Source organism: Dipodomys ordii, unplaced genomic scaffold (assembly GCF_000151885.1).
Source record: "Dipodomys ordii isolate 6190 unplaced genomic scaffold, Dord_2.0 Scaffold167, whole genome shotgun sequence".
Taxonomy (NCBI): Eukaryota; Metazoa; Chordata; class Mammalia; order Rodentia; family Heteromyidae; genus Dipodomys; species Dipodomys ordii.
In genome coordinates this window covers 1,304,273-1,319,084 of record NW_012267383.1, presented here as the reverse complement: position 1 = coordinate 1,319,084, position 14,812 = coordinate 1,304,273, and the positions used below count along the sequence as shown (strand labels likewise).

At 41.9% G+C, this 14,812-nt stretch overlaps 1 protein-coding gene across 1 annotated transcript in view; it reads right to left on the bottom strand.

The window, feature by feature from the left end:
- Positions 1–5,539: 5,539 nt before the first annotated feature.
- Caprin2 (caprin family member 2) overlaps positions 5,540–14,812 on the bottom strand; it is a 62,521-nt gene continuing 53,248 nt past the window's right edge. Inside the window, exons 15-18 of the mRNA XM_013033415.1 lie at positions 12,440–12,625; positions 10,549–10,646; positions 8,327–8,390; positions 5,540–6,443 (exon numbers count right to left, since the gene is read on the bottom strand). Of these exons, the coding sequence (XP_012888869.1) occupies positions 5,878–6,443; positions 8,327–8,390; positions 10,549–10,646; positions 12,440–12,625 (914 nt within the window). The 3' untranslated portion in view covers positions 5,540–5,877. The remainder of the gene's footprint in view (positions 6,444–8,326; positions 8,391–10,548; positions 10,647–12,439; positions 12,626–14,812) is intronic.

Below are 14,812 nucleotides of genomic sequence, written 5' to 3'. Positions count from 1 at the left end.
CAATCTTGTCTGTGGATCTGTGTCAGCAAGTTTGAATCTATATGTTAAAGAGAAAATGGGAGTTAAAAAGCCAATGCAAGCTGGGTGTCAGTGGCTCACATCTTGTAATTGTAGTTAGTCAGGAAGCTGAAATCTGAGGACAAGGTTCAAAGCCTGGGGGGTTAAAAAAAAAGCCCATGAGATTTTTTTGGGGGTCCGGTTGTGGGGCTTGAACTCTGGGCCTGGGCGCTGTCCCTCAGCTCTTCAGCTCAAGGCTGGCGTCCTACCACTTGAGCCACAGTGCCACTTCCAGCTTTTTCTGCTTATGTGGTGCTGAGGAATCGAACCCAAGGCCCCATGCATGCAAGGCAAGCGCTCTACCACTGAGCCACCTTCCCAGCCCCCCCCCCCCCCCCCCCCCGCCCCCCCCCCCCCCCCCCCCCCCCCGCCATGAGATTCTTATCTCTAATTAACCAGCAAAGTGCTGGAAGTGGATATGTGGCACTAGCCTTGAGCAAAGAAGCTGACAAGAGAGAGCTCAAGACTTGAGTTAAAGCCCTCAGTAATGGCATATGGGACTGAAGATGTGGCTCAGTAGTAGTGTGCTTGCCTAGCATGCACAAAGCCCTGAGTTCCATTCCTTAGTACCACATACAAACACACACACACAAAAAAACCCAGCCAGAAGTGGTGCTATGGCTCAAGTGGTAGAGTGCTATCCTTGAGCAAAAGAAGCTCAGGGACAGTGCTCAGGCAACCCCAGGACTGGCAAAAAATAAAAAAGTAATGGCATATGCATGTGTGTGTGTGCACGCGCGCACGCACGCACACACACACACAAATCCACCACATACAAAAAATGCAACTAGGGTCTGAGACTAACCACTATAATCCTAACTACTAGGGAGACCAAGATCTGTTAATCCCAGTTCAGAGCCAGCTAAGGAAGACAAATCCAAGAGATTCTTATCTCCAATTAACCAGCGAAAAGCCAAAAGTAGAAGCTGTGGTTCGAGTGGTACAGTGCCATCCTTGAGTGAAAAAGTTCGGGCCCCAGGATGAGCACCAAAAAAAAAACAAAATCTTTCCATATATTTACAATCATTCTGTCTGTAAGAACTGCTCATCATACTCCTTCCTCTTTAATTTTCCACCCACTGCAAATAGTCTTTTGCTATTTTCCTACACATACATTTGGGGGAATAAATTCTGTTTGTCCAACGGATTCGTCCTCTGTTGCATCTGGGGTTTGTGTCCCACCAGGAAAGCTGCTCTAAATCCCCCACACCAGTGTTTCTTCCTTGTCCCTGAAAAACTCCTGCTACCACTAAGCCCAAATGCAGCAAGTCCCACCTCTGCATTCACAGCTCCTAATACCTTTGTGGCACTTCTATTCTTTAATATGAACAGTTAGCCAACAATCAAAAGATTCTGATAAATATAATGATACAGAAAAGGGGGTAGAACAGAAAATGTGTAAGGAAGATTTCAAAGTGAAGCCAACTTGGAAAACAACTTTGTCCTTGCATGATGACAACATATAATCAGGAAACAAGGCCAAGCATGTCTACTCTTTTTATTTCTTGGTGCTGGTACTGGGACTTGAACTCAGGGCCTGGGTGTTGTCCCTTAGCTCTTTCACTCAAGGATGGCACTCTACAACTTGAGCCACAGTTCCATTTCCAACTTTTTCCTGGTTAAATGGATATAAGGGTCTCCTGGACTTACCTGCCTGAGCTGGCTTTAAACCTCGATCCTCAAATCTCAGCCTCCTGAGAAACTACAATTATAAGCATGCAACATCAGTGCTTGGCTCAGACCTTCTATCTTGAGAACTCTATACTGCCACTGAAAAGATCCTAACATTGAGAAGTTAGTTAAACATAGAGAATTAAACTTCAGGGTTTAATTACAAATTACCCATACCCAGATCAAAAATACTGTTACCAGGCACTATCTATAATCCTAGCTACTCAGGAGGTTGAGATAAGAGGAATGCAGTTCAAAGCCAACCCAGGCAGGAAAGTCCATGAGACTCTATTCTCCAGTTAACCACAAAAAAAGCTGGAGCCGGGCGCTGGTGGCTCACGCCTGTAATCCTAGCTACTCAGGAGGCTGAGATCTGAGGATCAAGGTTCAAAGCCACCCCGGGCAGGAGAGACCGTGAGACTCCTATCTCCAATAAACCACCAGAAAACCAGAAGTGGTGCTGTAGCTCAAGCGGTAGAGCGCTCGCCTTGAGCTGAAAAGCTGAGGGACAGCGCCCAGGCCCAGAGTTCAAGCCCCACGACCGACAAAAAAAAAAGCTGGAAGTGAAGCTATCATTCAAGTGTTAGAGTGATAGACAAGCAGAAAAGCTTCAGGACAGCACCCAGGCCCTGAGTTTATGCCCAGGACTGGTGCACATGCACACATACACACAAACCTGTCATAAATATAAAACTTTTATACTATCTTCCTTACATTACTTAACACCTTAGAGTGAGAAGAGAATCAAAATATCTTTTAGCCAGGCACTGGTAACTTATGCTTGTAATCTTAGCTAGATAGAAGGCTATTGAGAGGATTGTAGTTCAAGGCCAGCCTAGGAAGAAAAGTCTACAAGACTCTTTCTCACCCAAGAGTAGAACACAATGGCATGTGCCTGTTTTCCCAGCTATGTTGGAGAGCTTAAAATAGGCACATCATGGTCCAGGTACACATCTAGACTGGAAACAAGACTCTATCTCAATAATATTTCAATAATAACCAGCAGTAGAGTGTCTGCCTAGCAAGAATAAATTCCCGAATTAAAACTACAATATGGGGGGGGGGATGGGAGAAAATGAGGGATAACACTGTTCAAAAAGAAATGTACTCATTACCTTACTTATGTAACTGTAACCCCTCTGTATATCACCTTTACAACAAAATTTAAATTGAAAAAATAAAACTCCAGTCCACAAAAATGGAAACAAAAAAATCACCCAAGTTTCTCCGTTAGCAGATGATTTACATATTAATGGTAAAAATCACCCAATCTTTACTATTTTCCTAAATACTGCAACATGATTCTTTAAAGGAATTAAATATAAAATACAGAGGCTGGAAATATGGCTTAGTGGTAGAGTGCTTGCCTAGCATGCATGAAGCCCTGGGTTTGATTCCTCAGTACCAAATAAACTGAAAAAGCCGGAAGTGGCCCTGTGCCCTATGTAACGGAGTGCTAGCCTTGAGCAAAAGCTCAGGGACAGGCCCTGAGCTTCAATCCCCAAGATTGACTACACACACTCACGTAAGTAAAATATAAGGCCAGGTGCTGGTGGCTTAGGCCTGTCAGGCCTGTAATTCTAGCTACTCAGGAGGCTGAGATCTGAGGATCATAGTTTGAAGCCAGCACCAGCACAGACTTTCTGTGAGACTCTATTCTTTACTCCCCAAAAACCAGAAGTGGAGCTGTGGCTCAAAGTGTTAGAGTGCTAACCTTGGGCAAAAATATTCCAGGACAGAGCCAGACTCTGAGGTCAAGCCCCATGACTAACAAAAAAAATAAAAATGGGAAGGTGGCTCAGTGGTAGAGTGCTTGCCTTGTATGCATAAGGCCCTGGGTTCGATTCCTTAGCACCACATAAGCAAAAAGAAAAAAAGCCAGAAGTGGCGCTGTGGCTCAAGTGGTAGAGCGCTAGCCTTTAGCTGAAGAGCTGAGGGACAGCACCCAGGCCCAGAATTCAGGCCCACGACCGAACCCCCCCAAAAAAAAATTATGTAAGCTATTCTTAAGAAAGATATTTAAACTTAAACAAGGAGACCGGACCCCCCCCCCAAAAAAATTATGTAAGCTATTCTTAAGATATTTAAACTTAAACAAGGAAATATGAGAAAACATCACATCACCAGAGAATGCCAAATTCTAGCAGTGCCTGCCATGCTACATTAAAGATAGTATAGACACTTTCACAGAGAACTAATTTGCAGAATGAGAAAAACAATTACAGCACCTAATATTTATGAAATGTTTTTTGATGACATTATGTTAAACTCCTCCCTACTTGAATTTCACAACTGGTCCCTGCGACTGGCCCCTTATCACCCTAATTTTACACTTTTTTTTTGCCAGTCCTGGGACTTGAACTCAGGACCAGGGCATGTCCTTGAGCTGCTTTTTGCTCAAGGCTAGTGCTCTACTACTGCAGCCACAATGATACAGCTATTTTCTGAGTAGTTTATTGAAAATAAGAATCTCACAGATTTTTCTGCCTGAGCTAGCCTCAAACAGCAATCCTTAGATCTCAACCTCCTGAGTACCTAGGATTACAGGTATGAGCCACCAGTGCCAGCTACAAGAGTCTTTAAAACCAGAACAAGATGGGCATTGGTGGCTCACACCTGTTCTCCTAGCTACTCAAGAGGCTGAGACCTGAGGACGGCAGTTCCAAGCCATTCTGGCAAGAAAGACCATGAGACTCTCATCTCCAATTGACCACCAAAAAGATAAATGTAGAGCTGCAACTCAAGTAACAGAGTCTGCAAAAAAGTGTCCAGATCCCAAGTTCAAGCCCCAGGACCAGCACAAATACATGTATACATGCATACATACATAAGACTGGGGTCCTCTGGTGGCTCACTCTTGTAATCCTAGGTACTCAGGTGACTAACATCTGAGGACTGTGGTTTGAAGCCAGCCCATGTAGGAAGGTCCTTGCAACTCCTATATCCAATTAACCACCAAAAGGCAGAAGCAAAGCTGTGGCTCAAGTGGTAGTACACCACCCTTGAGTGATAAAACTATTAGAGAGCACCAAGGCCTCAAGTTCAAGCTCAAGTACTGGCACAAAAATAAAGAGATTTTAGGCATAAGCAAACTTATCCAAGATCAGTTACCAAGTGACAGAATCAAGAGTCAGTCACAGCATTGCCTGACCACAAAGTCCACACTTTTTCATGACTAAGCACTTTGTCTATTCAAACTAAATCTGAATTGGGAAGCTGGAGTGGCAGTGTACACTTGTAATCCCAGAACTAGGGAAGTTGAAGCAGGGAGGATCACTGAAGGCCAGAAATGCTGTCAGTCTGGGCTACACAGTGAGGGCCTTCCACCAGGGAGGATAAGCCCTGCTGGTGTAGAGCAGAGCGTCACCTGTGTATTTCCTATGGCATCTTGTCTATTACACACACAGTAGGTGCTAAAGGCAACTGCTAAAGAAAGAATATGCTCTTTGGTTTCTTTTTAGGTCTGAGACAGGGACTTAAACTCAGTACCTGATGCTTTTGTTCATTGGCTAGCACTCTACCAACTGAGCCATGCCTCCAACCCCAAGAATCTGTTCCTTTAAAAAAAGAAAGAAAACAAAAAGAAAATTCAAGGATTCTGCCCATGGAAGACAGATCAGATCACTTAATGAATTAAATGCATTATTGGAGAAAGTGACATTACAAGGTCCTCATATTTTAAAGTAATGGCATAAATGCATAAATAACCAAGGGTTATTAGTGATTACTTTTAAAAAATGAGCTTATCAACCAAATGTTTAATGAGATAAGAACAACCAACAGTGCAGGTAAGTTTTGTGTTTTGTTTTTTTTTATTGAGGCACAACAAGGCATTGTAACTTGCCCGAACTTGAGGCAGTCAGTTTAGTAAGCTGAACTTTAATACAGTTAAAGGATTAAGTGCAAACGATATACATTCACAGCCTGACTATGAGGCTACAGCACAATTTATAAAGTGCCAGGTTAGTGCTGTCATTCGGGTGAAATTTCCCACCTAGGGAGGAAAACAGAAAAAAGTAAGGACCTCCTCCTTTCTCTAGGAATGAAACCATTTTCCTAAACCAGTCACCAGGGCAAGGATTGTTTTCCTTCCTTCCCTCTCACGCATTTGAACACCATCCATTCTTTCATGGTCAATTCAATACCAGCTCAATCTTGATAAAGAAGATAGCCTGAAAATGTAGAGTATTTCCAGCTACTTCCATAAATGGCTCCCCTGTGCAAGCGTAGCCATATTTGGTCTCCCTGCAAGAGTTGAAGAATTGCATGGTTGCTAGCTGTCTCATGATCAGGAGCACCATCATTGGCATAGGCAGACACCAAGACCTCCTCGTTCTTCATGAGGTTGACATACAGGGGCACATTCACTGCCAGCTTCAGCATGTGGAAAATGAAGACGTAAGTGCCATTCACAGGACAACTGAATCTACCCAGCTGAAGATCAAAGGTCTCTCCCAAGTTGTTTAGCAGAAGATCAAACACAATCGGTTGGTCCAAAGACCCAGGGGCCAGGTTGGAGGTTCTGGCTGCTGAGAAGGCAACTCGCATCTGCTGAGGCAGGGGATAGACATGCACTGGCATAACGGTGGCAGCTGGGTTTGTCACTGGCACATCCACAGGAGTCATGCTACGAGAGTCTCCTTGTCCAGAGTCAGCACTGTGAAAGGTGTCATCGCGCTCTGGGCTGCTCACCTGCGAGGAGTCACTCCACCCTGCTGTTTTATTAGCAACAGTGAGTTTCTCATAATGAAGCAGTTAGCTTTGAACACAACATTTAACATTAGTTGGCTACTGAAACACAGATAAAAATACATTTAATAGTAAATTCCAAAGCAATAAAATGTGACTATAAACTTTCTTAAAAAACTTTTTTTTGTCCAATAGGCTTTTATGATGCTATTCTAAAGCCACAAGGGACCTACATAATCTTATCTGATTGCCTCTTTGGGGTCCCAAAAGGTTAAACTTCCCAAATGTAGCTAAGATTAACCAACATTGAATTAAAAAAAAAAAACAAAAAACAAGTGCTATTTTTTTGGGAGGGTGGTACTAGGGCTTGACTTGGGTCTTGCACTTGCTAGGCAGGTATTCTAATACTTGAACCATGTCATTAACCATTTTTGTCTCTATTTTTCAATATACAGTCTGGAGTTTAGGTCCACAATCCCATTTATGTCTCCTATATAATTGAGATGAAGATGAGCCACATGCTCAGCTTTTGTTTTTGTGTTGTTGGTCATGGGGCCTGAACCCTGGGCCTGGGCACTGTCCCTCAGTTCTTCAGTTCAAGGCTAGCACTCTACCACTTGAGCCACAGTGGCTTTTTCTGCTTATGTGGTGCTGAGGAATGGAATCCAGGGCCTCATACATGCAAGACAAGCACTCTACCACTGAGCCACCTTCCCAGCCCCCATGCTCAGCTTTTTATTGGTTGAGATGGGATTCTCAAAGAATTTTTTGGCCTGGGCTGAGCTTAAACCATGACTCTCCTAATCTGTGCCTCCCAAACAACTAGGGTTAAGGACTAAACCAACATACCCAGATTTGGTAATAATTTTCTCAGTTTTACTGAGTCTTTTCATAGTCCCTTGCATTAAAAAAAAAATGTTTCTAGCCTGGCTAGAAACTGGTAGCTCATGCCTGTAATCCTAGCTACTCAGGAACCTGAGATCTGAGGATTACAGTTTAAAGCCAGCACGATCAGGAAAGTCCATGACTCTTACTTCTAATAAACTACTCAGAAAAAGCCAGAAGTGGCACTGTGGCTCAAGTGGAAGAGTGGAGCCTGAGTAAAAGAATCTCAGGAATAGTGCCCAAGCCCAAAATGCAAGCCCCAGGACCGGCAAAACAACAATAAAATGTGTTTCTAGTCATTTGTGTCTAAACTGTTGCTTATTCAAATCTATGTGTTTAAATCAATGTAAGGACAGTAGAGAACTAATAGTATCCCTTTATACTATTTTTTTTCAAGTCAAGCAGGAACCCTTTATACTATTTATAATATCATTCTGAAACGCTACATGAATGTATTTCAAGTAGTACAGGGAACACACACACACACACACACACACACACACACACGTTAATTATCTTCTCTCTCTGTGGTTACCTTCTCTGTGTGTGTGTGTATATGTATGTATGCACCCAATCCTGTGACTTAAACTCAATGCCTGGACACTGTACTTGAGCTTTTTCACTCAAGGCTAGTGCTCTGCCACTGGAGCCACACCTACTTCCAACTTTTCACTGGTTAATTGGAGAAAAGAGTCTTACAGACTTTCCTGCCCAGGCTAGCTTCAAACTGCAATCCTCAGATCCCAGCCTCCTGTGCAGTAGGATTATAGGCATGAGCCATTAGTGCCTAGCTAAGAAAAAAAGTTTTTTAAACATATACTTTTAACTATATTTACATTTCTGGTTTCTATGTCCTTTCTAGTAATCTTTTATCTCCTTTAATACTTTAGTACTGTATTTAAGCAAACTGAAAACTTCAACAAGTGCTGAATGCAATGTGTTTTGGGAGCAGATTAGATAGCAGACTCCAGAATAAACTAGAAATAAGTCTGGGGACAAAAACTTATTAACTCAGTTTCCTTACCTCTGGAATCTGCCCGAGGGCCACCAGATGTCCCTCCTTGTTTATAACACTGCTGGAAGTTATCCTAAAATGAACACATGAATATTTACCATAGCACCAAAACCACCAGATAATAATTTGTCATTACACCAAATATTGACTGATGTCTATTTTGAGACATGGTCTCATTATGTAGCTCAGGTTAGCATAGAAATCATTATCCTCTCATCTCATCCTCCCTGGTACTAGGATTATAGACATATATTACTGTGCTCAGCTAAAGCCTTTTTTTTTTTGGCCAGTCCTATTGCTCTACCACTTGAGCCAAAGGGCCACTTCCAGCTTTTTCTGATTGGAGATAAGAGTCTCACGGACTTTCTTGCCGACTTTCTTGCCTTGGCTGGCTTCAAACAATCCTCAGATCTCAGCCTCCTGAATAGGCATACAGGCCTGAGCTACCTGAGCAGTGGCTGCTAAATCCTCTTAATTTTTCATTTAGCCTTCTCCAGCAACCAAAGAAGAGATGTTGCCAAGCATCAGGAAAAAAATGAAGGATGACAGTGGTGATTTTGCTCTACTGTTAATTAACCTGACCAATTAGATGCTATTACCAAAACAATAAAGCATTTACAGAATACCATACAAAAAAGCACAGTGGTAGGTGATAGAAATCCAGAAGTGCAACCTGATCCTGGGTCTCAATATAAATATATATAAATATAAATATATAAACATAAATACCTCAATATAAAAGAACATGGGAAAGCCAGAACAAGAACAGACTTCTTCAAACCATCTTCTCAAACTTCAAAGACTAATACAAACTATGTTAGAGTGAATTCTTTTTTTTAATTTTTATTTTTTATTTATTTTATTTTATTTTGTTTTGCCGGTCATGGGGCCTGAACTCTGGGTCTGGGTGCTGTCCCTCAGCTCTTCAGCTCAAGGCTAGTGCTCTACCACTGGAGCCACAGTGCCACTTCCGGCTTTTTCTGTTTATGTGGTGCTGAGGAATCGAACCCAGGGCCTCATGTTTGCAAGGCATGCACTCTACCGCTGAGCTACCTTCCCAGCCCCTAATTTTTATTTTTTATGAACATACTGTACAGAGGGGTTACAATTACATGGGCAAGATAATGAGTACATTTCTTATCAAGCATTGTAGCCTCCTCCTTTGTTTACCCTTTACATCCCTTCCAAGCCTCCCCCTGCCCCCCTGTTAGAGTGAATTCTTTATTTTTCCACATAAGAATGGAAGAGAATTATATTGTGAGTGAGTCATCAGAGGCTTATGCCTATAATCCTAGCTACTCAAAAGCCTGAGATATGAGGATCATGGTTCAAGGTGAGCCTGGTCCATGAGACTGAAAGTGAAGGTGTGGATCAAATGGTAAAGCACTAGCCTTAAGCTAAAAAGCTGCTAAGGAACAACAACCCAAGCCCTATTTCAAACACAAAAAAGAAAAAAGAAAGAAAGAAAGAAAAAGCCAGGCATCAGTGGCTTATGCCTGCAATCCTAGCTACTCAGGAGGCTGAGATCTGAGGATTGTGGTTCAAAGCCAGCCTGGGCAGGAAAGTCCATGAGATTCTTATCTCCAATAAACTACTCAGAAAAGGCCAGAGGTGGCACTGTGGCTCAAATGGTATAGTGCTAGCCTGAAGCACGAAGAGGCTCAAGGACAGAGCCCAGGGGCAGAGGAAGAGAGGGAGAGGGGGAGAGAGGGAGAGGAGAGGGCGACAGAGGGAAGGATGGGGAGAGAGTGGGGAGGGGGAAAAGGAGGGAGGGAGAGAAAGAGAAAGAGAGAGAGAAAGAGAGAGCAGCTCAAACTCAGGGCCTCTCACTGTAGCTTATCCTTGTTGTTCAAGGCTGGTGCTCTACCACTTGAGCTATAGTTCTACTTCCTGTTCTTTGCTAGTTAACTAGAGATAAGTCTCAGGGACTTTCCAGGCTGACTTTGAACTGTAATCCTCAAATCTCAGCTTCCAAGTAGTTAGGATTACAAACATGAGCCACTGGCACCCAGCAGCAACATGATTAATAATGTCTTTGATGCCTGTCAAATCCCATGTAGCTAGCAGTTGATTTTATCATTTTTGGGCAATTAGAAAAGCTATCCAACCCAAACTTCCCTAGGACTGACATGAAGTTCTAAAATGAAGATTGCACTGCTATAAAACAAATGAGGACTCTGAAATGTTTTATCAACAGTTATACTCTATTGAATAGACATAGATATTCTTACCATTTGGGAATAAGCTGCTCCAGGATATTCTCTAGCTTGCAACTGCAGTGGGTTATAATTTCCATTGGAAATTGAAGGTCCTCTATAACTATCAAAACCTAATAAATAAACAACAACTTACCAAAAAAATGATGAACAAGAGCATACTGAATTGTTCAGCTTTAAAGCTAAAATGAGCTCTTAATGCTATTAGTGGATTTATGCCTTAAGTAAAGGCAATCAAAATTGCTGCCACATTTAAAATCTATATTTAAAAACTATTGCTAATGATTGGTAACAAGCCAGGTTCAGAAATTTATTGCTGCTGAATATAGATGGGGGTGGTGGTAAATGGTAGAGATAGGTATTAAGTATTCTGTAATGAAGGCAATTTGGTAGCAAGTATTCGGGCTTCTTCTTCTTCTTCTTTTTTTTTTTGGTCAGTCATGGAGCTTGAACTCAGGACCTGGGAGCTGTCCCTGAGTTCTTTTGTGCTCACAGCTAGCACTCTACCACTTTGAGCCACAGCTCACATATAAATTTCTGGTGGTTAACTGGAGATAAGCATCTCACAGACTTTCCTGCCCAGGCTGGTGTTGAACTTCGATCCTCAGATCTCAGCTTGCTGAATAGCTAGGATTACAGGTAGGAGCCACCAGCGTCCAATGGTATTTCGTATGCTGTCTCAAGGACTTTTGCTAATAAACAAGCAGAAATCACAATACTTGGAATCCTAATTAAAACTTAAACGAGGGCTGAGAATGTAAGTGGCAGAGTGCTTGCCTTGCATGCATGAGACCCTGGGTTCGATTCCTCAGCACTACATAAGCAGACAAAGCTGGAAAGGATGCTGTGGCTCAAATGGTAGAGTATTACCCTTGACCTGAAGAGCTGAGGAACAGAGCCCAGGGCAAGGGTTCAGGCCCCATGATCAACCAAAAAAAAGAAAAGAAAAGAAACTTAAAGAATATCACTATTAATCACTCTGATAGTCTCAAATTCTATGTTCTTATCTGTGGTATAGTCTAATAGACAATAACTAGAAAATAAGCATTGTCTAAATTTTTTGGGGGGGGGTGTTGTTGTTGTTGTTTTTTGTCGGCCATGGGGCTTGAACTCCGGGCCTGGACACTGTCCCTAAGCTCTTCATCTCTAGGCCTGGACACTGTCCCTAAGCTCTTCATCTCTAGGCTAACGCTCTACCACTTGAGCCACAGCGCCACTTCCAGTTTTGTGGTGGTTAATTGGAGATAAGAGTCTCATGGACTTTCTTGCCCAGGCTGGCTTTGAACTGTGATCCTCAGATCTCAGCCTCCTGAGTAGCTAGGATTACAGGTGTGAGCCACCAGTGCATGGCTTAAATATTTTATTTTTGATGCCAGTCCTAGAGCTTGAACTCAGGTCTTTGAGCTTTTTTGCTTAAGACTATCACTCTATACCACTTGAGCAAGTGGATTTTTTGGTGGCTAATTAGAGGTAAGAGTCTCATGGACTTTCCTGCCCAGGCTGGCTTTGAATCACAGTCCTCAGATCACAGCTTCCTGAGTATCTAGGATTATAGGCCTGAGCTATCAGCATCCATCTTTAATTATGACATATTTTTATCAGAGGCATATCAATTGACAAAACACAAAAAGAAATCATTCAAATATAAAAAAACAAATTCATTCCTTAAAAAACAAGATAATCAACTTTTCTACTTCAGTTCCAGAATTAATCTGCTTTTCATACAGAAGTTAGTTATGTTGTAAAGAATAGGCATATTAAAAATACTGTTTAGCCATTAATAGGTAAGTCTTTCTTAACATTATAAATAGCAATGCTGAAAGGAAATAATGTAAAACTAATTTGGATCAAGTAAATATAGAAAAAAAAAAACAAATTCAGGATACCCAGCAGATTCAGAACATACCTTTATAACCACCAGGAGACCGGTAGGAATTAGTGAGCAGTCTCCCACCACGAGGACATCCTCTCACAGTTCCCCGACTGCTGATGAATGGCTGAGTAGGTCTAGGGAATACATTTGTCTGAGCTGGGTAAAAGGTAAGGCTCCCATTGCTTACTTGAATAGTTCCATCAGGATGGTAAGTTGAAGCTTAAGAAAAAGTTTTATAGAATCCAAGAGTTAACTGGTAATAAAGGACCAATAGTCTTTTATGCTTAAAAGTCAATATCAAAACCTTTAAAATATTCTCTTCTCTCTTAAAAAAGAGAATCACCATACATGTGTGTGTGTGTGTGTATGTGTTTATGAAATGGAATGTTATTCAGCCTTACAAAGGAAGGAAATTTTGGCATACACAACAACATGTCTGAATTTTGAGGGCATTCTGCTAAGTGAAATCAGTCAATTCCAAAAAGACAAATATTCTATGATGCCACTTAGAAGAGGTATCTAGGGTAATCAGAGTGATAAAGTAGAACAGTGAATGTTAGGGGCTAGAACAAGAGGAGAAGGGGGTCAGTGTTAAATGGAGGCTGAGTTTCAGCTGAGAAGGACAAAAGGTTCCAGAGATAGATGGTGGTAATAGCTAACAACAACTTGGATGTAATGTAATAAAAACTATATGCTTAAAAATGATTAAGATGTGTGTGCCAGGTGCTGATGGCTCATGCCTATAATCCTACATATTCATGAGGTTGAGAACTGAGGATCACAGTTTGAAGCTAGCCTGGGTTAGAAAGTCCAGGGGACTCTTATCTCCAATTAAGTACAAAAAAACCTGGAAGTAGAGCTGTGGCTTAAGTAGTAGAGTGCTTGCCTTGAGCACAAGCTCAAGCATAGTGCACAGGCCCAGAGCTCAACCCCCAGGACTGATACATAAAAAGAAAAGGTACTTAAAACGTTTAATTCATTTGTTCAGGCGTAAGTTTTAAAAAAATCAACAGGGGCTAAAATGCCAACACTAAAAGTCTAGGAGTGAGCAAGGCACTGGTGGGTCATATCTGTAATCCTAGCTCCTCAGAAAGACTGAGATCTAAGAATCCAGTTCAAAGGCTGCCTAGGCTGATAAATGGCAGAATCTCTTATTGCCAATTAACCACCAAAAAGCCACTAGTGGGCCTGTGGCTCAAGTAGTAGAGTGCCAGCCTTGTTTGAGAAAAAACAAGTAGAAAAAGCCAAGAGATAGCTCAAAACCCAGAGTTCAAGCCCCAGTACTGGCACCAAAAAAAAAAAGTCGAGAAGTGCTTCTTACATTAATATATAATTCAGAGCAGCATGAAAAAAATCTAAAGCCATAATCAGAAAAAATTGAAAGCATAATTGAGAGCAGCATGAAAAAGCAAAAGCCATTGGGCCTTAAAATTAAGTAAGGTCTACTCATAACAAAGCATTCCTTGTAAAGTTTTACAGGTATAAAATATACAAAGTTATTTGCAAGGATTTTTTTTTGTATGGGGTGCTATGTAAATTTTGTACTGTTAACAGGAAAAACCATGAACTGGATGCCAGTAGCCTGTAATCCTAGCTACTCAGGAAGCTGAGATCTGAGGATTGAAGTTCAAAGCCAGCCCAGGCAGGAAAGTCTGTGAGATTCTAATCTCCAACTAACCACCAAAAAACTAGCAGTGGCGCTGTGGCTCAAGTGGTAGAGCACTAACCTTGAGCTAAAAAGCTGAGGGACAGCACCCAGGCCCAGAGTTCAATCCCCACAACCAACAACAAAAAAAAAGAGGGGCTGGGAAGGTGGCTCAGTGGTAGACTGCTTGCCTTGTATGCATGAGGCCCTTGGTTCGATTCCTCAGTACCACATAAGCAGGAAAAGCCAGAAGTGACACTGTGGCTCAAGTGGTAGAGTGCTAGTCTTGAGCTGAAGAGCGAAGGGACAGCACCAGGCCCAGAGTTCAGGCCCCATGACCAACAACAACAACAACAAAGAGCCCTGGTGCTGATGGTTCATGCCTATAATCCTAGTTACTCAGGACTCTGAGATCTGAGGATCCTGGTCTGAAGCCAGCCCAAGCAGAGAAGCTCTTAGAAAAGGTAACGAGTGTGGTCAAAGTTTTATCTCCAATTAACCAGCAAAAAGATAAAAATAGAGGTGTGGCTCAAGTGGTAGTGCACCATCTTTGGGTGAAAAATCTAAGCAAGAACATGAGGCCCTGAGTTCAAGTCCCAGTACTGGCACAAAAAGTTAAAATGAAGGTATTGACAGGGAAAAAATATATACAGTTTTTATAGTGAATTGTAAATGGACTGAATACATTTAAAAGAATATATATATTGAAACCTGTTTGCCATGAATAGAGATGACTTATTTTGCTGTTTTTTTTTTTTTTT